Source organism: Bos javanicus, chromosome 28, assembly GCF_032452875.1.
Source record: "Bos javanicus breed banteng chromosome 28, ARS-OSU_banteng_1.0, whole genome shotgun sequence".
NCBI classification, from domain to species: domain Eukaryota; kingdom Metazoa; phylum Chordata; class Mammalia; order Artiodactyla; family Bovidae; genus Bos; species Bos javanicus.
The window spans coordinates 20,977,545-21,003,936 of NC_083895.1; the positions used below are offsets into that span (position 1 = coordinate 20,977,545).

General features: G+C 39.9%; 2 protein-coding genes across 5 annotated transcripts in view; one reads left to right on the forward strand and one right to left on the reverse strand.

Annotated features, from left to right (window-relative positions):
* The window catches only part of JMJD1C (jumonji domain containing 1C), a 316,030-nt gene that overhangs the window by 261,155 nt on the left and 28,483 nt on the right, over positions 1-26,392 (reverse strand). For 2 of the 4 annotated variants that reach the window (XM_061405107.1, XM_061405102.1), the window contains exon 1: positions 7,927-8,442. The exons of 1 other annotated variant lie outside the window; for it this stretch is intronic. In XM_061405107.1, coding sequence (XP_061261091.1) covers positions 7,927-8,094 — 168 coding nt within the window. In that variant the 5' untranslated portion in view covers positions 8,095-8,442. Of the gene's footprint in view, positions 1-7,926; positions 8,443-26,392 lie in introns of those variants that run through there. One more of the 4 variants, XM_061405103.1, reaches the window with a different exon arrangement.
* Positions 20,184-20,935, forward strand: LOC133240256 (large ribosomal subunit protein uL11-like; the record flags this gene model as incomplete). The annotated part of the gene is given in 1 exon segment (XM_061404759.1): positions 20,184-20,935. A coding segment is annotated over 1 exon segment (486 nt), but the record flags the coding sequence as incomplete, so codon positions are not given.

A 26,392-nucleotide genomic window follows, 5' to 3' on the forward strand; every position in this document is an offset into this window, starting at 1 on the left:
TCCCATGGACAGAGGAGCCTGGTGGGCTGCAGTCCATGGGGTCGCTGAGGGTTGGACACGACTGAGCGACTTCCCTTTCACTTTTCACTTTCATGCACTGGAGAAGGAAATGGCAACCCACTCCAGTGTTCTTGCCTGGAGAATCCCAGGGATGGGGAGCCTGGTGGGCTGCTGTCCATGGGGCCGCACAGAGTCGGACACGACTGAAGTGACTCAGCAGCAACTTAGCAGCAGAACATTTACTAAACACTTCGACTGTACTGTAAAGTAGAAAGAAAATATGAGTTTCAAAGATGAAGATATTCTTCACACATAACTTACAACTGCCAAAAAGTAATACATTTAACCTACAAACTTTGGAAAATGGCCTATATACTTTCAATTATGTTGAAAAATCTAGATACTTTTACTTGCAAATGCAGTATCCTCCCTATATGAAGCTAAGAGAAAGACTGGAGATCTCTTCAAGAAAATTAGAGATACCAAGCGAACATTTCATGCAAAGATGGGCACAATAAAGGACAGAAATGGTACAGACCTAACAGAAGCAGAAAATACTAAGAAGAGGTGGCAAGAATACACAGAAGAACTAAACAAAAAAGATCTTCATGACCCAGATAACACCAATGGTGTGATCACTCACTCAGAGCCAGACATCCTGGAGTCCGAAGTCAAGTGGGCATTAGGAAGCATCACTACAAACAAAGCTAGTGGAGGTGATGGAATTCCAGCTGAGCTACAAGTCCTAAAAGATGATGATGTTAAAGTGCTGCACTCAATACGCCAGCAAATTTGGAAAACTCAGCAGTGGCCACAGGACTGGAAAAGGTCAGATTTCATTCCAATCCCAAAGAAAGGCAATGCCAAAGAATGCTCAAACTACCGCACAATTGCACTCATCTCATACGCTAGCAAAGTAATGCTCAAAATTCTCCAAACGAGACTTCAACAGTACATGAAGTGAGAACTTTCAAATGTTCAAGCTGGATTTAGAAAAGGCAGAGGAACCAGAAATCAAATTGCCAACATCCCTTGGGTCATAGAAAAAGCAAGAGAGTTCCAGAAAAACATCTGCTTTATTGACTACGCCAAAGCCTTTGACAGAGTGGATCACAACAAACTGTGGTAAATTCTTAAAAGAGATGGGAATACCAGACCACCTTACCTGCTTCCTGAGAAATGTGTATGCAGATTAAGAAACAAGAGTTAGAACCGGACACAGAACAACAGGCTGGTTCCAAATTGGCAAAGGAGTACGTCAAGGCTGTATCTTGTCACCCTGCTTATTTAACTTCTATGCAGAGTACATCATGAGAAACGCTGGGCTAGATGAAGCACAAGCTGGAATCAAGACTGCCGGGAGATACATCAATAACCTCAGATATGCAGATGACACCACCCTTGTGGCAAAAAGTGAAGAAGAACTAAAAAGCCTTTTGATGAAAGTGAAAGAGGAGAGTGAAAAGCTGGCATAAAACTCAACATTCCAAAAACTAAGACCATGGAATCTGGTCCCATCACTTCATGGCAAATAGATGGGGAAACAGTGGCAATAGATGGAAATAGATGGAAACAGTGACAAGACTTTATTTTCTTGGGCTCCAAAATTACTGCATACCAAGACTGCAGCCATGAATAAAAAGACGCTTGCTCCTTGGAAGAAAAGCTATGACCAACCTAGACAGCATATTGAAAAGCTGAGACATTACTTTGCCAACAGAGGTCCATCTAGACAAAGCTATGGTTTTTCCAGTAGTCATGTATAGATGTGAGAGTTGGACTATAAAGAAAGCTGAACGTCAAAGAATTGATGCTTTTGAACTGTAATGTTGGAGAACACTCTTGAGAGTCCCTTGGACAGCAAGGAGATCCAACCAGTCCATCCTAAAGGAGATCAGTCCTGAATATTCACTGGAAGGACTGATGTTGAAGCTGAAACTCCAATACTTTGACCACCTGAAGCAAGAACTGAGTCATTAGAAAAGACCCTGATGCTGGGAAAGATCGAAGGCAGGAGGAGAAGGGGACGACAGAGTATGAGATGGTTGGAGTATGAGATGGCATGACTGAATCGATGGACATGAGTTTTAGCAAGCTCCGGGAGTTGGTGAAGGACAGGGAAGCCTGGTGTGCTACATCCCAATGGGTTGCAAAGAGTCGGAAACGACTGAGCGAGTGAACTGAATGATAACATTCTGTTTTAAATTAACAGCATCAAAATATGTGCCAGAATGTTGTATCACAGGTGAAAAGGGCGGAAACAAGAGTTTCTTTAATTTTACACAAAACACGATTCACACCATTTGTTGTTTTTTAGTCACTGTTGTGTCCCACTCTTTCACGATCCCATGGACTGTAGCCCACCATGGAATTTCCATTTCTCTCCATGGAATTTCCGAGGCAAGAATACTGGATGGGTTGCCATTTCCTTCTCCAGCATATCCTCTCCAACCATGAATTGAACCCGTGTCTTGTGCACTGACAGGCAGATTCTTCACCACTGGGCCACGTGGGAAGCCCAGTACACAGTTTAGAATAGTTTAAAATCAGTGTTTCAAGGTTACCTACTCCTCACTAAGTGACCATGAGACAATTCCCCTACGTACAAACTTAAATGTTTGGTCTGCAAAACACAATGCTATGATTTTTGGTTCCTTCTGTGTACTGGAAAAAACCTGATACATTTGGCAGTCATAAATGTTCAACATGTATAACAAAACAAGAAACTTTCTAAACAATGGAGCTAAAAAAAAAAACATGCTGAGGGCTCAAAATCTATTTTACTTCATCAATAACTTGGCCCTCCTGAATAAAAAGAGTTCAGATAAAGTCTTTTGTTGGTTAATATAATTGCAAAATATCCCAGATTTTTCAAAATATTTCTTAAATGTAATCAACAGAATATGTGAAATTATCCAAGCACAACTGTGTAAAACTTCTACAAATTTACTCATTTACTTAAGAGATCAGATAGTGATATCATTAAAACTTATAGCATAAATATTTTAGCCTCAATGGATTTGTATCAAATCATATGTTCATAATGTAAGAGGTTTTTTTTTGCTACCATGGTGTGTTGGGCAGAATGCCACCCCCAAAATATTCACGTCCTAATACATGAAACCTGTAACCATGTTAAACTTCCATGGCAAAAGAGAATAGAAATGGAATTAAGGTTGTTAATTAGCAGATGTGGAGATTATCCTGGACTATCTGGGTAGGCCCAATATGATCACAAGGGTACTTCAAAGTATTTAAAGGGAAACAGGAGAGTCAAGAGGGTGATGTAACTAGAGAAAAACAGAAAGATAAATTGCTGGCTTTTAAAGACGAAGAGGACCACGAGCCAAGGAATGTGGGCTGCTTCTACAAACTAGAAAAGGAAAAGAAATCATCTCCCTTAGAGCCTCCAGAAAAGAGCAAGTTCTAATCACACACTGATTTTGGCCTATGGAAACCCGCAAGTTAGACTTGTCATCTCCAGAACCATTAAAATATAATTCATTTATATTGCTTAAATCAGGCAGGGGTCTCAACCCTGTTAGGAACCAGGAGGCATAGCAGGCTGGCCAGCATGAAGCTTCATCTGCATTTACAGCTGCTCCCCATCACTAGGAATAACCTCTGAGTTCCACCTCCTGTCAGATCAGCAGCAGCATTAGATTCTCATAGGAGCACAGACCTTAACCCTAAAGTCAATACAGAATATCCTGAGATTGGCACAAAATAGAAATAAAGTGCACAATGAATGTAATGTGCTTGAGCCATCCCCAAACCACCCCCACCTCACTCCCATGGAAACATTTCTACAAAACCAGTCTCTGGTGCCAAAAAAGGCTGAAGACTAGTGGTTTAAATCACCCAGGTTGTGACAGTTAACAGTAGTACACGAAATTAAAGTGAAAGTTGCTCAGCAGTGTCTGACTCTTTGGGACCCCATGGACTATACAGTCCATGGAATTCTCCAGGCCAAAATACTGGAGTGGGGAGCTGTTCCCTTCTCCAGGGGATCTTCCCAACCCAGGGATCGAACCCAGGTCTCTCGCACTGCAGGTGGATTCTTTACCATTTGAGCCACAGAGGAAGCTCCACAGGAAACTAATGCACATGGAAATTCCTCATATCAAGACCCAAAATAAGAGAAATGGACTAACTTTTGAAACATAGTATCCCCTAAACTTCCCTGGTGGTTCAGTGGCTAAAACTCTGTGCTCCCAAGGCAGGAAGCCTGGATTTGACCCCTGGTCAGGGAATCCCAGGGACGGGGGAGCCTGGTGGGCTGCCATCCATTGGGTCGTACAGAGTCGGACATGACTGAAGTGACTTAGCAGCAACAGGGAACCAGATCCTACACGATGAAACTAAAGAACTTACATGCCCTCAGTTCAGTTCAGTCGCTCAGTCATGTCCGACTCTTTGCGACCCCATGAATCGCAGCACACCAGGCCTCCCTGTCCATCACCAACTCCCGGAGTTCACATAAACTCAATGTCCATCGAGTCGGTGATGCCATCCAGCCATCTCATCCTCTGTCGTCCCCTTCTCCTCCTGTCCCCAATCCCTCCCAGCATCAGAGTCTTTTCCAATGAGTCAACTCTTTGCATGAGGTGGCCAAAGTATTGGAGTTTCAGCTTTAGCATCAGTCCTTCCAAAGAACACCCAGGGCTGATCTCCTTTAGGATGGACTGGTTGGATCTCCTTGCAGTCCAAGGGACTCTCAAGAGCCTTCTCCAACACCACAATTCAAAAGCATCAATTCTTCAGCGCTCAGCTTTCTTCACAGTCCAACTTTCACATCCATACGTGACCACTGGAAAAACCATAGCCTTGACTAGACGAACCTTTGTTGGCAAAGTAATGTCTCTGCTTTTGAATATGCTATCTAGGTTGGTCATAACTTTCCTTCCAAGGAGTAAGCGTCTTTTAATTTCCTGGCTGCAATCACCATCTGCAGTGATTTTGAAGCCCAAAAAAATAAAGTCTGACACTGTTTCCCCATCTATTTCCCATGAAGTGATGGCACCAGATGCCATGATCTTTGTTTTCTGAATGTTGAGCTTTAAGCCAACTTTTTCACTCTCCTCTTTCACTTTCATCAAGAGGCTTTTTAGTTCCTCTTCATTTTCTGCCATAAGAGTGGTGTCATCTGCATATCTGAGGTTATTGATATTTCTCCTGGCCATCTTGATTCCAGCTTGTGCTTCTTCCAGCCCAGCATTTCTCATGATGTACTCTGCATATAAGTTAAATAAGCAGGGTGACAATATACAGCCTTGATATAGATGTCTGACTCTAAGTGAGTGATCACACTATTGTGATTATCTTGGTCGTGAAGATCTTTTTTTTTTTTTTTTTTTTGGCCCTAGCAAAGATCAAAGATCCTGAGCGACACAACTAAGACCCAGTGCAGCCAAATGAATAAATATTGGACTTTTCTTATGGCTCAGTTGGTAAAGAACCTGCCTGCAATGCAGGGGACCTGGTTTCAATTCCTGGGTCGAGAAGATCTCCTGAAGGAAATGGCAGCCCACCCCAATATTCTTGCCTGGTTAATCCCACAGACAGAGGAGCCTGGTGGTCTACAGTCCATGGAGTCAGAAGAGTTGGGCACAACTTAGTGACTAAATCATAATCATCCCCTAAACTAATTATCCTCTCAAATCATGTGCCATAAACACATGCACAGCTGAGACTACTAACAACCCTGTTAAGTTTTAAATTACATAGACATGCAATAACAAAAAATTAAAATGGCCTATTTAATAGTATTTTTCATATAACTGATCAAGCTCCTTTGGCCTTGATTCATTCTGCAGCCACAAAAATATACCATCCGAATTACATTTTGGTGATGCTAAACTGTCTCAAGTTTCATTTAACTTAGGTAACATGAATGGAAAGAGATATGAATACAATAAAGTTTGAAAATAACTCTAAATCTGTAGGTTCCAGGCTAAAAACTCAGATTATACTGTACATTTTTTAAGACGGTTAAAGGAAAACTGTCAAAGGTTCACACAGTTACAGTATAGTTCAAAACACATTTCTGAGGGAAAATTTTCACAAATGAAATGCACAATTATTAAGTGCACAATTCAATGAGTTTTAATATATGTATGCACACATGTAATCAACAATTAAGATGCAAAACATTTCCATCATCTGAGAAAACTCTTTCCTGCTCTTTCCAGCCGATTTCCTCCATCCACATACACTTTTCATTTTTAAATACCTAATTAACCTTGCCTTTTCAAACAGTATTTGAAAACTCCCCTCTTTATATCATTTAAATTCTCATATACATTTTTAATAATTTAACTTTGATAAATTGGCTGTCACCAGTGATACTCATAACTTAAAACCGTATCTCCCAATTCTCATGTAACTAAAAATTTGTGGAAAACAAAATATCATTTCATGTTTGTTTTGAAACCATTTAAAAATGCTAACCCATAATCTATCTTCCACATAAAATCAAGACAATTACATGTCAGAGTAAAAGGAAGAAAAATAAAATCAACACACGCTTTTTACGCAAATACACTGAACTGCCACTCTGCAGCACCGTTAAGAAATGTTTGGGTTGTTTTTTTAAAAAAGCTGATTTTTTTTTTTTCAATGAAACTAACCAACCAGAATCTCCAAAATTACCTCTATTCTGCAAACATGCTTTGCAATATCAAGCCGACATTAATACAGGCAGCAAGAAACCATATCACTGACTACATTCATTAAACTGGGCTTAAGGAAAACAGACTCAAAACCTCCAACAAAAATATTAGGTATGTACACGTATAGATACTAAAGAAATTTCGGAATTGTAAACCTGCACATAACAAAAAGATAAAAGTTCCCCAATTTTAAATATTCAGTGAAAAATACCCCAGGGTATTACCAATAAATTCTGGATTATGTATTCATAAATCAATCTTTCAAAACCTATCAATGTCCTGCCTGTACTTGGCTCCTTAACTCCAACCCGTCCCCTAGTGAAAATGTTACTGGAACACTAACAGCGTATCCCGTCACAGAATCTTGCACATTCCTACACTACTGAAAGAAACTATTGGCAGTGTCACATGTAAGGAAAAGCAAGCAAAGAAAAAGCCACTTTAAGGTTTCGCGGGGTGTTACACGTTTTAATTTACAATATCTCGTTTCACTTAAAGTCATATAAAACCCAGGAACGGATGACTTTAAAGAACTATTCCCTTCTAACAACAACAAAAACTATGGGGGAAAAAAATCCCAAGGAAAGAAGGGAGGGAGGGAGGGAGATATTAATTTCCACGACCATCCAAATCGAAATTTTCCACTTTCTTCGTTTCCGATTAGAAAACCAAGCATCTACTGTATAAAAAAGGTTTAATCAGGACACCTGCCACTGCCAAGGCCTTTGCCTCGAAAATACGTACGAATCTCAAGACAGGCTGTAAAACCAAATACCTCTTTTCTTTCCTCCCTCCCCTTCAAGTTTTAAATCTCCAAACCCTTTGCACTATTAAGAGTTTTGCAAACAGACGATGGTGAAGCTGGCCCCTCACCGCCACGAGCGACCCGCCCCCACCCCCACCTGCACGCGCGGCGCCGGGCTCGCAGCCCCGCCTTTCCGTGAGGTCTCCGCGGCCGCCGGGGTACCGCAGGGGAAGCCGCGGCCGAACCCCACCCGGACAGTGGCCGAACTGCCCTGGCGGGCGCCGGTAAGTCCAGCCTGATCACCGCCTCCACGGAAGAAGCTACTCGTGGGGAGGTAGCTACCCCGGCAGGGTATGTGGGCAAACCCGCCCAAGAGCGCAGGAGAGGGGCGTGACCGCCAGTTGGCCCGGCTGAACCTGGTGCCAGAAGTAACCCCACACTGTGCGGCGGCGGGACCACGAGTGGGGGTGCGGCCGGGGGCTGGAGACTGAGGGGTGTTCGCGCTCTTACCGCCAGGTCGGGATTGCGGCTGTCCCTGTGTGACACCGCTCGGATAACCCCCGCTCGCCAGCCCCGCCAGCAGCGTCCGCTCTCCCCGCGCTCCAGCCGCGCCTCTTCGCCGAGCGCCAGGCAAAGGAACCGCTTCCCCACCAGCTCCGGCCGCGTCTCCACCGCCATAGCCGTCACTGCCAAAGCAGCCGTCGCCTCCTCGGCTGCCAGGGAATCAACGAAACTCCGCTCCTACCGGCTGTCCATGCTGAAGACAGCGGACCCGGGAAAGGCGGCGGCCCCGCGAGCGAGCGCAGACTCGGGGGCGCACCGGACGCTCTGCCCAGAAGGGCACAGCGACCTCAGTCACTCAGTCCTCAACACTGCCCTGGACTCTCCGACCTGCAGCCTCTAGCTACGGTTCCACAAATGAAAGAAAGAAATTAACAAATTTCCACACGCCGTCTGAGACCCCGATGCAGCTCCGGCCGCTGCCGCCACCGCGCCGCGGCCAGTACTACTCCGCCTCCCCATCCACTAGCGTAGTTGCGAGCGCGCCGCGCGTCTCCTTCCGCCGGCGCGGGCTGGGGGAGGGAGCCGCGGGAGAGGGTCGGAGGAACCACCGCAGACGGAAAGTAGTGCCCGACGCGGCGGCTGCGGGACCAGACTGGATTTTTAAAAAAAAAAAAGGAGGGGCGGGAGAAGGGAATGTAGTCCTTCAGAAATGTAGTGTTTGGGGTCCAACTCTCTACTCGTCGCTCCCTGAGAAGTGGGGGGTTGGGGTGGGGGATTGAGTGAGGTGAAAGTGAAGTGTGCTGGTTCCACTCTGGGTCGCAAAACAAACTCCAGATTAACAGCCGCATCTCCAGAGTGATTTTCCCCCCCCAGAACAAATGGCGCCCTGCAGTCTGAGTTAGCCCGAATTCTGCCTGAATTAGCAGTCCCGCAGTCCCAGCAGCAACGCAGAGCAACACTTTTCAACTGAAAACTAAGCCCACAGAACTCAGTCAGTGCAGAAACAAAGTACACGTCTTTAAATGAAAATGAAGAAAACACTGTCATCCTTTCATATTTCCTGTTTGGGGCGACACTCACTACACGTTCAATGGTGTCCAACTCTGCGACCCTATGGGCTATACAATGGAATTCTCCAGGCCAGAATCCTGGAATGGGTAGCCTCTCCCTTCTCCACAAGATCTTCCCAACCCAAGGATCGAACCCAGGTTTCCCACATTGCAGGCGGATTCTTTACCAGCTGAGCCACAAGGGAAGCCCTAACACTCAATACCGGTTTGGGCTATTCAGAGATTTACACCTCGCTACTGCTTTGTTTTAAGAAAGCCAAACACTCGGTTGAGGGCTTTTGTCAACATTCTTAAAATTCAAGAACAGTTTCTCCATACATTTGAGTACTTTCAATACTAGTACATACCCCAAACTCGTTGGTCTGACAATAAAAACGGTTTGGAAAGGCCCCGGATTCAAAGTTGTTAGAAAAATATCGTGGAAAGAAAAGGGTTTTAGCCAATCATAGTTCAGGAAAATAAATTATGTATACTTCCCGTCCAATCACAACAGGACGCTGTAACCCATCCAGCACACATCTCCCACTTGGAACAATTAACTCCTTTGATCTCACCGTTGAGTTCTAAATCAAGCATCCATACCGATGTCAGTGAGAAATCTGACATACTTTTATTAAAGATAATTTTTAAAATTCCAGTTGTGGGTTTTATTTCCAGGGCCACTAATGATTACATCAGCTCCCAAAATTATTCTAGCACAATAAAAATCTATTCTAAATTTCAGTTTCTTAAAGATTTTTCTAAACCTCCACGAAAAGTTACGTTACCTGTGGCGGATTCATTTCGATATATGGCAAAACCAATACAATATTGTAAAGTTAAAAAATTAAATTAAAAAAAAATAAAGGCATTTAGAAATCTGAATATTTTAAATAGACGTAAGGCTTTTATCCACTTTCTTACAACACCTAAGCTGTTTTTGAAATGGAAAATACATGGCCCCTGTTAATAGGTTGAAACCCTAAATTAAAGGAAAAGTTCTTTCCAGATTTTAATCATCATGGTCTAATTCTGCTAATCTAAAGGCCAAATGGAGAACTGTAATAAATATACAAAGGAAAACCATGTCTAGAAATGCATACTTGCAAGATGAGAGAAAAATTTAATTTTATTATGCAATCTTTAACTTCCAAGTCCACTCTTTCAGTACCTACTGTATATTACTTAGCAAATCACCTTACAGGCTAAGATTTCTAAAATCTCAAATTGGATTAAGGATCCAGTAAAATAACCTGGTGAAAATAATCTAACATGTGGAAAGAAGGGAAAAAAGAAGAAGATTGACATTCAGATACCAAATTATCAATGACTTGCTTTGTGATCTTTGGCATGACACAGATGCTTAACTGAAACTGCCTGCTTCCTAATCTCAGTGATATTCTAGGAGCAAGTGAGAAAATATAAATAAAGTCGTTTGAGAAAAGCTGCAAATAACACTATTATCACATAAATATCACTCACTTTTAGAAGGAGAGATTGTCAGGTTACCTTACATAAAGGTGCCAGCTGACTTTAATTTTGTAGGCAAACTCCTGTAAATGGACCCCTAGGAACCCCCTGCTGCTGCTGCTGCTGCTAAGTCATTTCAGTCTGTCCGACTCTGTGCAACCCCATAGACGGCAGCCCACCAGGCTCCCGCGTCCCTGGGATTCTCCAGGCAAAAACATTGGAGTGGGTTGCCATTTCCTTCTCCAATGCGTGAAAAGTGAAGTCGCTCAGGCCTGTCCCGACTCTTAGCGACCCCATGGACCACAGCCTACCAGGCTCCTCCATTCATGGGATTGTCCAGGCAAGAGTACTGGAGTAGGGTGCCATTGCCTTCTCAGAGGAACCCCCTAGACATGTAGAATGCTGTCCTTTTAAGTGTTCTGAAAAGCATGCAAATCCAAGTCAAAATGTTTCAAATGCAGAAACAAAATTTTTCAGATGGTCATATAATATATCTTCATTAACATTTTCAATCCAAACATCTTTTGTACTTACAACCATATTCCAGATACTAGTCTATGAATCGTCTGAGTACAATTAGTACCTAGGGTTTAACAACAACAAAAACAATAAACCACTAATTTGTGGATATTTTGCTTATGGAAAAACTTGAAATTCATTTTTTTTAATGTAAAATAAAAAGGCCTTAATGGATTTTGTTGTTGCTGGCATCTTTTGCTTTGTTTCGGGCAGTACAGCTGACCCTTGAACAAAATGAAACTGAACTGTGGAGTGACTTACACACAGGTTTTTTCAGTAAGTACTATAGTACTACACCACCCAGTTGAATCCACAAATGCAGAACCTCTGACACCAAGGGCCAAATGCAAAATACTCCAGATCTTCTACTGTACTGAGGGTCAGCATCCCTAACACCCAAGTTGTTAAAAAGAAATTCAACTGTATTTACATTATTTTTGCCAGCAAATCGTAAGTGTAAACATAATCAAAAGTTTATAAAGTGTAACATGGAATAAAAATATTTATTTGTTCAATTAAATGCCCTTACATCCTTTACTTTCATAAAGATAGTCAGAAAATGTCAATATTGGTAAATGTAAAGAGTTATATTAATAGTACTAAAATTATAAGTTATAGTACTTCATTATATCAATCCTGGGTGTTCTTTGGAAGGACTGATGTTGAAGCTGAAACTCCAATACTTTGGCCACCTGATATGAAGAGCTGACTCAGCTGAAAAGACCCTGATGCTGGGAAAGATTGAGGGCAGAAGGAGAAGGGGACGACAGAGGATGAGATGGTCGGATGGCATCACCAACTCAATGGACATCAATTTGGGTGGACTCCGGGAGTTGGTGATGGACAGGGAGGCCTGGCGTGCTGTGGTTCATGGGGTCACAAAGAGTGGGACACGACTGAGTGACTGAACTGAACTGAACTTCATTATATAGTCAAAGACAGTGACAGAAGTATTTAAAATAAGTTTACAGAAGCTGAAAATTTAGAAATATAGACTACAGCTTCTACTCTTTCCATTCCAAAATCCAAATATGTTTATAATATATCCATACACACATATGTATCAATTCAGGCAAATTTCCTACATCCAAATGCATTGTAGGATTATTTGGTTTTTTAAAAAGCCACAAAAATTTACTGGTTTATTATTTTTAAAAAACTGACTTATAAAGGAAGATAATGGCTTCATTACAATATGGACCACAATTACCCACTTATCAATAATTAATAGTTCATCAAGTTCCATTTTAAAACAGCCAACTAGTTATTAACTTCTTACTTTTTGACTCAGTTTAATTATAGAAAGGGCCAATTAGCTGCTCTAACATATACCAGTATCCTGGGTCACTACATGTGTCTGTTTTAAACATCATAGGTAAAACAGATAAAAAAGTTCAGTGCATACACAGATGGTCCTCAACTCAAGAATGGTTCGACCTAAGATTTTTTAACTTTAGGACAGTGTGAAAACAATATGTATTCAGTAGAAATCTTATTTTGAATTCTGAATTTTAATCTTTTCCCAGGCTAAGAGCAGTACAATACTCCCTCCTGATGCTGGGCCTTGGCAGGAAGCTGCAGCTTCTAGCCAAGCCAGGCAAGAAACACAAAGGTTAACAGGTAATATACATTTAAAACCTTTCTATACTCATACAACCATTCTGCTTTCCACTTTCAGTACAGGATTCAATAAATTACATGAGATATGCAACACCTTATTATAAAATATGCTATGTGTTAGATGACTTTGCCCAGGCTTATGAAAGTATTCTAAGCATGTTGAATGTAGGTAAACTTAAGCTAGGATGTTCAGTACATCAGGTGTTTTAAATGCATCTTCAACTTAGGATATTTTCAACTTCTGATGGGTTCATCTAGAAGTTACCCCATTGTAAGAGGAAGAAAATCTGTATCTTGTAATAATATTAGCCACCATTTTTGGAACAGTTATGATATGTTAGACACTGTGCCAAGCACTTTATACAAGAAATCTCATTTTATTTTTCAGCTCTTTTTTTTTTTTTTAGCCTCACCTCAAGGCATATGGGATATTAGTTCCCCAGCTACCAGCGGTGAAAGTACGGAATCTTAACCACTGGACCACTAGGGAAGTCCAATGACTTTAAGATGAAGAAGATGTGGTTTACAGAACTTTATTTGCCTAAGATTACACATTAAGGAACTGGTATTCAAAACCAGACTTTGTTAAGTTCAAGCCCCTGTATTATGCTAAACAGTAAGTTAAAAGAAACAGGAAAGTCAGTTACCAAACTATTTCATCCTTATTTAACCCAGATTATCCATAATAGATTTGCTTATTTTACACTTATTATGTGTCTCACATCCTGCAAGGTTCTGGAGATAGGGCTTCTATCCTTTAACAAGTTCAGTCTAAGAAAGATGTACAATAGAAATGCCTTGGTTGGTTTAATATTTAAGGAAGTATTACTGGAATGGCATACAAGGTAAGTTTAGTGCATTTTAACAAAAAATTTCAAATCCATTATAACTTGGAATTTTTTAGTTATTGTCAAATGTTAAGACTGGAGTGGGTTGTCTTAGACTCATACAAGTATAGAACTGTGGAAGCCAATGAAGAAAGTCAACAATTTCAAGTGAATTCTGCAAATGGAATACCAAGAACAGAATCGAACATAAATTTATGTTAAAAAAATTATGTTACCATGTTTATTAGTAAATCTTAATTTTTTTTTTTTTTTTTGCCATATCATGCAACATGCTGGAGCTTAGTTCCCTGACCAGGGATGGAAACCCATGCCTTCTGCACTGGAAGCAGAGTCTTAACTACTGAACCACCAAAAATGCCCCAAACTGCTTATTTCAGTATTTCCTTAAGCACTTATTTAAACTGAATTCTTCAATCACAATTACAATAATAATAAAGTAACTCAAATGTCACTTCCTCAAGGAAGCCATCTGATCCCAAGATTATCAAACCACCAAATATGGATTTTCAAAACTTTTCCCATTTGTCTTAGCACTCATCACAACTGTATATATAACATTTATTGTGTAAATGGTTGTTTTATGTTTGTCTCCCCTGGCAAACCATAAGTTCCATAAAAGCAAGGACAATTTACCTTGTTCATAACAATACTCTCAGCATCCAAGACTTGTGCATATTAAATGCTCATTACACGTTACTGAATTAACGAATAGCAAAAAAAAAAAAATATATATATATATACTATATACCTTTTTCTATTAATAAATCCAACCCATCTAAGAGAACTTACAGTCTCTAAATTGAGGGCCATATTCATAAATAAGAGTTCATGTTTTTTCTATAGGGTTATTCATCACCTTTCTAACAATGTCTTACATACATTATCTCATTTCATCATGGAGGTACAATGCAAAGCCTTCCTAAAACTTGAGCTTCACCAGAAAAGCAAGGTGGTTCCTAGGGATAATTTCTAAAGAAGAGACACAGAGAAAAGAGTTAGAATCCACCGGAAAAGCTCACAGTTACTAAAGTACCAATTTAATGCAAATCCCAAAATGATCCTATAAGCAATATATATGCAAAACACCAGCCTATTCTTAGTATTCCAAAGAGAACAGTCTCAAATAATGTCTTTGACAGAGCCAACATATCGATATAACTTTGTCCTCTTGATGCTAAGAACATACCAATATAACTTTGTCTTCTTGATGCTATGTGGAAGGAACAAGAGGGAGAGAGAAGAAATGAAGGTAAGAAGATACGAAAGAAGGAGAAAACAAATCTCTACTGGGCCTCCACATTTGTTAGTTTCTAATTTATATTCTGGATGCACAGGACCTACCACTTCTTTTCAATATTTTTCTATTAAAAATAAGACTAAATCTGATTTTTAATGATAATTTTTAATTTAGAAAGAATGAACATAATAGCACTGAAAATATCCTAATCTGCTGAGTGAGAAACTATAAGAAAAAAATAAATGAAAAGCTGCCACTGAGCACACAGCAAGTCTTCCCAGGGTATCCCACAGCACTGTCTTGTGTGTTCATCACCCCTCTCATAAATGTGTCCACTATTAACTACCATTAAATATGCTAGATGGCAGTTTGTACTCTGCGTCTTCAACTTGACACTAGCTTCTTAGCAGGTTACATTCCTAAAGGGTTATGTATCTGTCCTCACAAGCCTTCACTACGCCACAAGTAAGCAGTAGTGAAATGAAAGTCCCAAAGAATGGCTGTTCACATCCATGAAGCTTAGTTACGTAAAACTGTCTACACTTGGATTTGAAGCTATAAATGAGGAAAACTCAAAGTAAAACCTAAGCTAAAAAGTAATAATGACTCAAAATCTCAGCATGCTAACTATATTCCACTGATGTTCCTTCCCAGATGAAAGTTTATGATCAAGAACACACAGTTTTGAGGCACATTTCTTAAATTAATGGCATTTGGCTTCAAAGAAACAAAACCAAAACAAACAAGGCCTAGCAGTAAATATGGGAAATTTGTAGTCATTTCTTTCTTTGGCATATTCTAGAAAAAGCCACATGACTACATATAATGGGATTTATATGTAATGCTACATAACATAAACATGCGATAAAAATAAATTACTCTATATAAAGGAAAGCATTGCCTTCTCCCTCCATGTGCGCTTCACTATTACAAATAATTTACTTATTCAATTAAAGAGTGTATAAAATAGTGCTCCAATTCTAAGGCCGATGTTCACAGAAGCTCAGTATTTGGGGGCCCCTAGATCATTTTCTTTATAAATCACAACTGACACACATAAAAAAGAGACCTCAAAAAAACTTTAACTACAGACTTAAAATTCAAATCAACATCCCCAAAACATTCTGCTACTCCAGGGCACATTTTGATATTACCGATGATTAAATGGCCAAAAGAAATATTCAGAAAGCTAACCAACTTTTCACAAAGTATGCAAACACTAAGGTTAAAACTGGTCAATCCCCATGCCACAGAGCCATTTACAAATGGATATTTTGCGCATCAAATGTACAAATACGAAATTACTAGTCACACACATGTGTGCTCAGTTGTGTCAGACTCTTTGTGACACCATGGACTGTAACCCGCCAGGGTCCTCTGTCCATGGGATTTTCCAGGCAAGAATACTGCAGTGGGCTGCCATTTCCTACTCCAGGGGATTTTCTCGAGCCAGGGATTGAACCCATGTCTCCTGCATCTCCTGCATTGGCAGGTGGATTCGTTGCCACTGAGCCACCAGGGAAGCAGTCACATATGTAGTGTAATGAAGGAGCAAATGCCCAGGAGTCTATGTTACTACTATTGCTAACTACTGTACTATTGCTAACTACTTGGGGCAAACCCCTCTGCTTTTCTAGGAACTGTACAGAAAAAGGAGAGGCTAACATCATCAACTAAGTTTCTAAGAATTTGCTTCTAAGGCTTCTGAATAATCCAGTAAGCAGCCAAGTACACTCTCCTGATACATGGTAGGTTCAGAACTGACAAATATTAAAGGACCAATGTGCTAAGTTGCTTCAGTCACGTCTGACTCTTTGCAACCCTATCGACTGTAGCCTGCCAGGCTCCTCTGTCCGTGTGATTCTCCAGCCAAGAATACTGGAGTGGGTTGCCATTTTGTTCTCCAAGAGATCTTCCCAACCCAGGGACTGAACGTGCGTCTCTTTTGTTTTCTGCATTGGCAGATGGGTTCTTTACCACTAATGCAATCTGGGAAGCCCTTAAAGGATTGATAGAATGCAATAATCTTGCTTAGGAAAACAAATGTGTTTAGCCTGAAAGTTTCTCTCTCAAAGATCTCACAGAAGACACACATATTAATCATTAATACATGCAAACTAATAATACAGACTAAAGAATTTCCCAAATAAACAGTTTTAAACCCTTGTAGAAATGCTTCCTCTTCTCTCCAAATTTGCCCTTAAAACTATCATATTAAAATAATCTAGCAGAACTAACTTCAAATGGAGAAATTTTTGAGACATTCTGCATTACAAATAACCTTTATATTTGAAAAAATATAAAATATATATACAAAGAAAACTTTACTTTGCATGCCTTTATATTCTTCTTTGTTTATAATAGCTAAAAATCCATTTTTCAATTATTCTAATTACAAAAATTATCTGAAAATCATTTACTTTTACAAATGTAAAAGTTTCATTTACTTTTACAGCTAAATGTGCATGGATCTTTCTTTCCCCACTTGCACTTTTTGATATTCACTAGTTCAAAATGTTTATACAAATAAGCCAAAATCTTTGTTTCAACCTTAAGCCATCCTTAGAAAATACGTAAGTATTCTTCAGTACTTTCTTCTGGTGTTTTTATGATTCAAACTTTTATAATTCCCTCAAATTAGAAGGTCGCATCTACCCCTGAGGGAAGGAAAGGAAATCATCCTGGCCCCAAACAACTCAGGGGAAAAGCAGGATTACTGAGAAGAGAAAAACACAGAGCCTGTCTAAAACTAACATTGGTCTAGGATGAAAAATAAGTTCTGTCGCCCACCACCACAAGGCTGAATAGTTCCCAGGGCCTCAAGCCTACCACAAGGCAAACAAGCTCCCAGGCACACGTAATAACAGAGAGGAACCACCACTCTACTAAAGAGAGGAACCGAAGAGTACAGAGAGAACCTCTCTGACTCTCAGATGTACCAGTAAGGCTTAAGGATGAAGGTGGAGTAAAAACATTGAGTTAAACTTTTCAGCAAATCAACTCTCACCTTAAGGATGAAGTGATGACAAAAGTATTTACAGTTGACAATACACTGAAGGTAACCAAAGCAACAAAAAAACCCCATAAATCATCAACTTCAGACAAGACTGATTCAACTCCCCATACTAACAATGTAACAGAACAAGAGTCTTGCCTACTTCTTGGCATAAATACCATATACTTCAGTCTCTATCATCATGCAAATGATAGCCGGCATTTGTTCAAAAAGTGTAGGCCTAGCCATGGGGGTGGTTTCCTTGGTCACCAAGGTAATGCATGCATGCTGGGTTATCATTACCTTTTTTATAATTTATACAAATCCATCCATCCAAGTTCTTTCATTTGTACTATTCCTTTAAATAAAGTAATTTCTTACCCTCCTTCGAAAAAAATTCCACATTACACAAAATCTGAAGAGCAAGCAAATCATGTAAGTCATATGTTGGAACTATCAGCCAAGGAATTAAAAATAATTATGAATAATGACAAAGGCTCAAATGGAGCAGAAAAACAATATGCATAATAGATGGCAAGTCAGAGACAGAAAGTACAAGAGTTGAACAGAAATGCTAAGAGTCAAACTGAAATGCTCAAAACAAGAACTGCACTAAAAATAATTTTAAAGTCTTTGGTAGGTTCAGACTTAACAGAGCTGAGAAAAGAATCAATAACCTTGAAGATAGGTCACAAGAAATTACCAATGTTAAAACTAACCAGGAATTAAAAAAAAAGAGTGGGAGAAAAAAATCTACACAAATAGGAGGGAAAGTTTCAAATTCATTTTATGAACATAAGGTCCTGCAAACCAAAATCTGACAAAGAAATTACAAGAAAAGAAAACTCACTATCCCTCATATATGCAAAAATCCTCAACAAAATATTAGCTAATCAAATTCAGTAACTAATAAAAAGGATAACACACCACAACCAGAGATAAATACAGGTTTATCCCAAGAATGCAACTTGACTCAGCATTAGAAGATCAATCAGCATAATTCACCAGTCAACAGACTAAAGAAGAAAAATATGATAGCATCAACAAATGCAAAAAACATGCATTTGAGAAAACCCAACTCTCCTTCCTGAAAAACTTCTCAGCCAATCAGAGGTAGAAGGGTACTTACACAACCTGATAAAATGCATCTACTATAAAATTATTGCTAACATCATATTTAAGAGTAAAAGACTACCTGGTTTCTTCCAAAGAGTCAGAAAAAGGAAAGGAAATCTGCTGTCACCACTCCTATTTAATACAACATACTTAAAGACCTAGAAAGTACAATAAGACAAGAAAAAAAGAAATAAAAGGCATACAGATTGAAAGGGAAGAAATAAGACTGCCTCTGTTTGCAAATGGCATGATTGTCTACCAGTACTATTTAGAATAACACCTAAAAAGATTAAAACGCATATAAATGTAATAAAATAGGTACAACCTCTTCATGCTGAAAACTACAAAGTACTGATGAATGAAAGAAGACCTCAATAAGTGAAATGATATACCATGCACATTTATTAGAAGACTCAATTCTCCCCAAGTTGATCTGTAAATTCAAAGTAATCACAATGAAAATATCACCAAGTATTTTGATTTTGAGAATCAATGAGTTGATAGTAAAATCAATAAGGTAAGGAATTAGAACCACCAAAGCAATTTTTTTTTCGAAACAGTTTTGAAAGGAAAAAATAAGATTCAAAGTATCTTACCTCAGGACTATTCTATAAAACTCCATTAATAAACTCAGCATGACATGAGCAAAAGAGTAAACAAATTAACTGAACAAAATGGAGAGTCCAAAAACAGACTCATATGTACATAGTTAATTGGTTGTCAAAGGTAAAAAAGTAGTTTGGAGAAAGGACAATCCCTTTAACAAACAGGGTTAGAATAATTAGACGTTCATACTAAAAAAAAAAAAAGTTCATCCATCACACCATATATTAAAATTAATAAAATTAATTCAAAATGAACTATAAACCTAAAATATCTGAAAAGCTAAAAATCTTTAAGAAAAAAACAATTTTCACACTGATTTAGGCTAAGATTTCTTAAAATCCATAAGATTCAAAATTAAACATTAGTGAAATAAAAAATTCCTAAGGTCATAGACTAGGGGAAATTATCTACAAGCCACACATCTGATAAATGATTGGTATCCAGAAAATTTAGAGAACTCTCAAAATTTAATTAAAAAACAAAACTTACTGAGCAAAAAATTTGAAGAGACACTTTATCAAGTAAGATATACAAATAATAATAATACAAATAATAATAATACAACTGGCAAATAAGTACATGAAGACACCCAATATCACTAGTTTTAGGGAAATGTAAATAAAAACTATAATGACACACTATTACACATCTATTAAGATGGTTAAAATTAAAAGAAAATGAAAACTGACAATACCAAATATTGAGGAAGATGAGGAGCAATTAGAACTTTCATCCAATAGTAGCTGGGAGGAATAATGTCCTTTCTCCATTGAACTACTTTTTTACCTTTGACAACCAATTAACTCGACCCCAAGGAGATCAAAGTCACCTACCTGAGGTGCACCGGTGGGGAAGTCAGTGCCACGTCTGCCCTGGCCCCCAAGATGGGCCCCCTGGGTCTGTCTCTAAAAAAGGTCGGTGATGACACCACCAAGGCAACTGGTGATTGGAAGGGTCTGAGGATTACAGTGAAACTGACCGTTCAGAACAGACAGGCCTAGACTTAGGGGTTACCTTCTGCCTCTGCCCTGATCATCAAAGCCCTCAGGGAACCACCAAGAGACAGAAAGAAGCAGAAAAACATTAAGCACAGTGGAAACATCACTTTTGATGAGATTCTCAACACTGCCTGGCAGATGCGGCATGGGTCTCTAGCTAGAGAACTTTCTGGAACCATTAAAGAGATCCTGGGGACCTCCCAGTCTGTAGGCTGCAATGCTGATGGCCGCCACCCTCATGACATCATAGACGACATCAACAGTGGTGCGGTGAAGTGCCTAGTTAGGTAAGAATGGCAAAGGAAACCGAAAAATAAAGGATTATTTGATAACCAAAAGAAAAAACAAAGAAGACTCTGCACATGGACATCACCAGATGGTCAATACTGAAATCAGACTGATTATATTCTTTACAGCCAAAGATGGAGAAGCTCTATACAGTCAGTAAAAACAAGACCAGGAGCTGACTGTGGCTCAGATCATGAACTCCTACTGCCAAATTCAGACTTAAATTGAAGAAAGTAGGGAAAGCCACTATACCACTCAAGTATGACCTAAATCAAATCCCTTACGACTATACTGAGGAAGTGACAAAGAGATTCAAGGGATCAGATCTGATAGAGTGCCTGAAAAACTATGGACAGAGGTTCGTGAACTGTACAAGAGGCAGTGATCAAGAAAAAGAAATGCAAAAAAGCAAAACGGTTATCTGAGGAGGCCTTACAAACAGCTATGAAAAGAACAGAGTGAGTGAAGTGAAAGTCTCTCAGTCATGTCTGACTCTTTACAACCCTGTAGACTACACAGTCCATGTAATTCTCCAGGCCAGAATACTGGAGTGGGTAGCCTTTCCCTTCTCCAGGGGATCGTCCCAGCCCAGGGATCGAACCCAGGTCTCCCGTATTGCAGGCGGATTCTTTACCAGCTGAGCTATCAGGGAAGCAGGGAAAGGCAAAGGACAAAAGGAAAGATATACCCATTTGAATGCAGAGTTCCAAAGAATAGAAAGGAGAGCTAAGAAAGCCTTCCTCAATGATCAGTGCAAAGAAATAGAGGAAAACAATAGAATGGGAAAGACTAGCAATCTCTTAAAGAAAAATAGATACCAAGGGAACATTTCATGCAAAGCTGGGCACAATAAAGAACAGAAATGGTATGGATCTAACAGAAGCAGAAAATATTAAGAAGAGGTGGCAAGAATACACAGAAGAACTGTACAAAAAAGATCTTCATGATCCAGATAATAATGATGGTGTGACCACTCACATAGAGTCAGACATCCTGGAATGTGAAATCAAGTGCGCTTTAGGAAGCATCAGTACAAACAAAGCTAGTGGAGATGATGGAAATCCAGCTGAGCTATTTCAAATCCTGAAAGATGATGCTGTGAAAGTGCTGCACTCAATATGCCAGCAAATTTGGAAAACTCAGCAGTGACCACAGGACTGGAAAAGGTCAGTTTTCATTCCAATCCCAAAGAATGCTCAAATGATGGCACAGTTTCACTCATATCACAGGCTAGGAAAGTAATGCTCAAAATTCTCCAAGCCAGGCTTCAACAGTAGGTGAACCGTGAACTTCCAGATGTTCACACTGGATTTAGAAAAGGTCGAAGAATCAAAGATCAAACTGCCAACATCCTTTGGATCATCGAAAAAGCAAGAGAGTTCCAGAAAAACATCTGCTTCTACTTTATTGACTACGCCAAAACCTTTGACTCTGTGGATTACAACAAACCATGGAAAATTCTTCAAGAGATGGGAATACCAGACCACCTGACCTGCCTCCTGAGAAATCTATACGCAGGTCAAGAAACAACAGTCAGGAGTAGACATGGAACAGTCTGGTTCTAAATCAGGAAAGGAGTACATCAAGGCTATATATTGTCACCCTGCTTATTTAACTTATATGCAGAGTACATCATGAGAAATGCTGGACTGGATGAAGCACAAGCTGGAATCAAGGTTGCTGGGAGAGATATGAATAATCTCAGATATGCAGATGACACCACTGTTATGGCAGAAAGCAAAGAAGAACTAAAAAGCCTCTTGATGAAAGTGAAAAAGGAGAGTGAAAAAAAGCTGGCTTAACCTCAACATTCAGAAAATTAAGATCATGGCATCTGGTCCCATCACTTCATGGCAAATAGATGGGGAAACAGTGGAAATAATGACAGACTATTTTTGGGGGCTCTAAAATCACTGCAGATGATGACTGCAGCCATGAAATTAAAAGACACTTGGTCCTTGGAAGAAAAGTTATGACCAACCTACGTAGACAGAATATTAAAAAGCAGAGACATTACTTTGCCAACAAAGGTCCGTCTCGTGAAAGCTATGTTTTTTCCAGTGGTCATGTATGAATATTAGAGTTGGACTATAAAGAAAGCGTGCTGAAGAATTGATGCTTTTGAACTGTGGTGTTGGAGAAGACTCTTGAGAGTCCCTTGGACTGCAAGGAGATCTAACCAGTCCATCCTAAAGGAAATCAGTCCTGAATATTCATTGGAAGGACTGATGCTAAAGCTGAAACGCCAATACGCCAAAATGGCCACCTGATGAGAAGAACTGACTCACTGGAAAAGACCCTGATGCTGGGCAAGATTGAAGCGGGAGGAGAAGGGGACGACAGAGGATGAGACGGTTCGATGGTATCACCGACTCAATGGAGATGAGTTTGAGTAAACTCTGGGAGTCGGTGATGGACAGGGAGGCCTGGCGTGCTGTAGTCCATGGGGTCGCAAAGAGTTGGATGTGACCGAGCAACTGATCTGAACTGAACTGAGAGTTATAAAACTCAAACAAGACATTTAACTCAGGGTCATAGTTTAATACAGCAAACGGATACAAATTAAAATCATTAAAGCCAAGAGGGGCATAAGGCAGAGTCCAGGAGACACCAAGCTTTCAGCTGTCCCCACCCAGTGGAGTTGGGTTCACAGCGCTTATTTCTCCCAAGAGCTTATAATAATATGTATGAATACAAGCAATCAGGTAAGTTCACCTGAGGTTCAATGTCTAGCATTTTTATCTGAGGTCTGACACATAGGTAGGGCTAACTATCTGCATGGCTAACTTTAGTCTCCAGCTCCTCTACAGGTCAAGCTGATACCACACACAGCCACACTGTCAGGATAAGCAACCTACGGTGGTCAAAGGCTCCCCAGTAAACAAAGACACCCTTATTAAGCGGACATTCCAGGGCTTAAAGGTTACCTCCCAGGAGCTGGCCAAGGTCAACCCCTAGGCAGCTTTGGGTACAAGTGAGCTATTTTTACTCAAAATACTTCTGACATCAAATCTGTAAGTTTTTTTCCTCACACCAACTAATTCTCCAACTCCCCAGAGACCAATTAGGTGTCCTAGAATTCATTTCAGTTCTGACATTAACTACTCAAGTCAGCATTAGACTCCCCCAGGCTTTGCGGCTCAGTCTCCCAAGACAGCCCTCACTTCAAATGCCAGTTCCAAGTTTTGGGTCCCCAGGTTACCCATATTTCTGTTCAGCTTGGCTACAAGGTCAAGGGGGCTCCCATAAACTCTACCCCCATTCAGGTGCATTAAATTGTTAGAAGGGGCCACAAAATTGCAGAGAAAACAATACTTACTTACCAGTTTATTATAAAGGATACAAGCAATTAGTCAGGTAAAAAGGCACAGAGGACAAGGTCCAGCGGGTCCTGAGCACAGGAGCTTCCGTCCCCACAGTCCGAGTGTGCCGCCCTATTAGCAAGTGAACAGGTTTCTCAAATCTGATGCCCTCTGAACCGCACAGTTTAAAGGTCTTTATGTAGGCTCTACTATTAACTAGTAGAAGTGATTAATGAAATCATGGGCCACTCATAACTGAACTCAAACTCCAAACCCTCTCCCCATCCTTGGAGGTCCAGGGATGAAGTCAAAGTTCTAACCTCTAATCACATTGTTGGTTACTCTGACAACCAGCCCCCAACCTGAAGCTATCAGGGGCCCAAGAGTGCATCAAGTCAGGCATGGTTAAAAAAAGCGTATTATGAATATGCTCATTTCAGGAGTTTTTAGGAATTCTAGACCAGGAACCAGGGACAAAGACAAAACATGTATTTTTATTATGCCTCAGGAATGCTATTCCTTTACTATACAACCTCAGATGCATTATACTTATGGAAAACAACCAAACCCAAAAGGCTCTGAAGTGTAGGAGTCCATTTATACAACGTTCTTGAAAATGCAAAACTACAGGGACAGGAAACAGACCAGTAATTGTCAAGGTCTAGGATGTGGGGGGAAGGCTGGTCTTATTAATGGCACAAGATAACATTTTTCATCTTTATTGTGATGGTGGTTACACATATACAAGTGCTTACCAAAATTCTTAGAACTATACACAGAGAACAATGATTTTTCACTGTTTGTGAATTGTACCTTGATTAACCTGAGACAATCAGTACTACAGTCACCTAAGACAATTCCATTCTTTAAAAGTGGCAGATAATAAATATTATGTAAATAATAAATATTTTTCCTAAATGGAAAGCAAGAGAAAATTATTTCTCTGCTCTATAAGTTCCTTATAAAATTAATGTCTGCACACAGCCAAAGGGAAACATGTTGACTCATTGGCTGGCAGGATTATGGGTGACTATACTGTTGTGCTTCAAGCTCTATTCATATTGTCTGCATAATAGTAAATAAGCTTCTTAAATTTTTTATTGTAGGTGACAGTGTAATACTGGTAGGCAAAATTCTACTATGACCCTCAATGACTCATGTTCGTGTACAATCATCTCTCCCCTGAGTGTGGGTAGAACTCGCAACTTATTTTTAACCAATGAAATATAGCAAAGGTGACGGAATATCACTCCCACAATTATGTTGTTGTAAATGGCAAAGGTGAAAATACTTTGCAGATGTAATTAAGGTCCCTAATTGGTGGCTTTAATCAAAAGAGAGATTTTTCCCAGGTTGGCCTACCTGATAAGGTAAGCCCTTTAAAAGAGGGTCCAGACCTGTGTTCTACAGGTGGAAGGAAATGAATTCAGCCAATGAACACGTGGACTTGGAAGAACATCCAGAGCCTCAGTGATATCTTAGCCCAAGTCAACCCTTCTGATTTGCAGCCTCGTCAGTCCCTGAGCAGAGAACTCGGCTTAAACTTTATCCAGACTCCTGATCATGGAAACTGGTGATAATGTATCTGTCATTTTAAGCAGCTGTGGCAATTTATTATACAGCAATAGAAAAGTGGGCTTCTCTGGAGACCCAGGTTCAATCCCTGGGTCTGGAAGATCCCCTGGAGAAGGGAATAGCTACCCACACCAGTTTTCTTGCCTGGAGAATTCCATGGACAGAGTCCAAAAGGCTACAGTCCATGGAATTAAGACAGTTAGACACTACTGAGCAAGCAACACACACTAACAGAAAAGCAATCCAGTAATTAAAATTCTTTTCTGAAGAATCTTGGCTTTAACCATGGCTCATCTTGAACTAGAGGAAATGTCCTATTCTTGTTAAGCATCAATTTTCACAAAAGAATGTGAACCTTAACACAAGCTTCACTGCACAATGGTTCAGATTTAATCCATAACACAGAGGATCTATATTTCAGTGAGTTGTCAGCAAATAAAATCTCAATTCACTGCTGCTCAATACTTGGGGAAGCTTTCACACAAAACAGTGTTTTTATGGAGAACTACCTGCAGATGCTTCATATAATCCATTAGTTACTCTAAAACTTGGGAGATGGGGGTTATTATCAAAATCTCTAAGGAAATAGATGACTATGGTATTTTAAACATTTAAGACATTTTGACATTTTAAGAAATACTTATTTTGGAAACAAACCATAGAAAACAGAATTCAGTCAAATTCTTTTGGCCAACAGTAACAGCTATAAGGAAATTTCTCTTTTATCTGTTATACTAACTAATCTGCAACAGAAGGTTAGAGGAAGAAGTCATTACAGAAATGGAGGGGAGGAAGGATCAAGTTGGGAAGATCTCTAATGAATTCTACTGGGGAGTGAGGTTCTTAGAA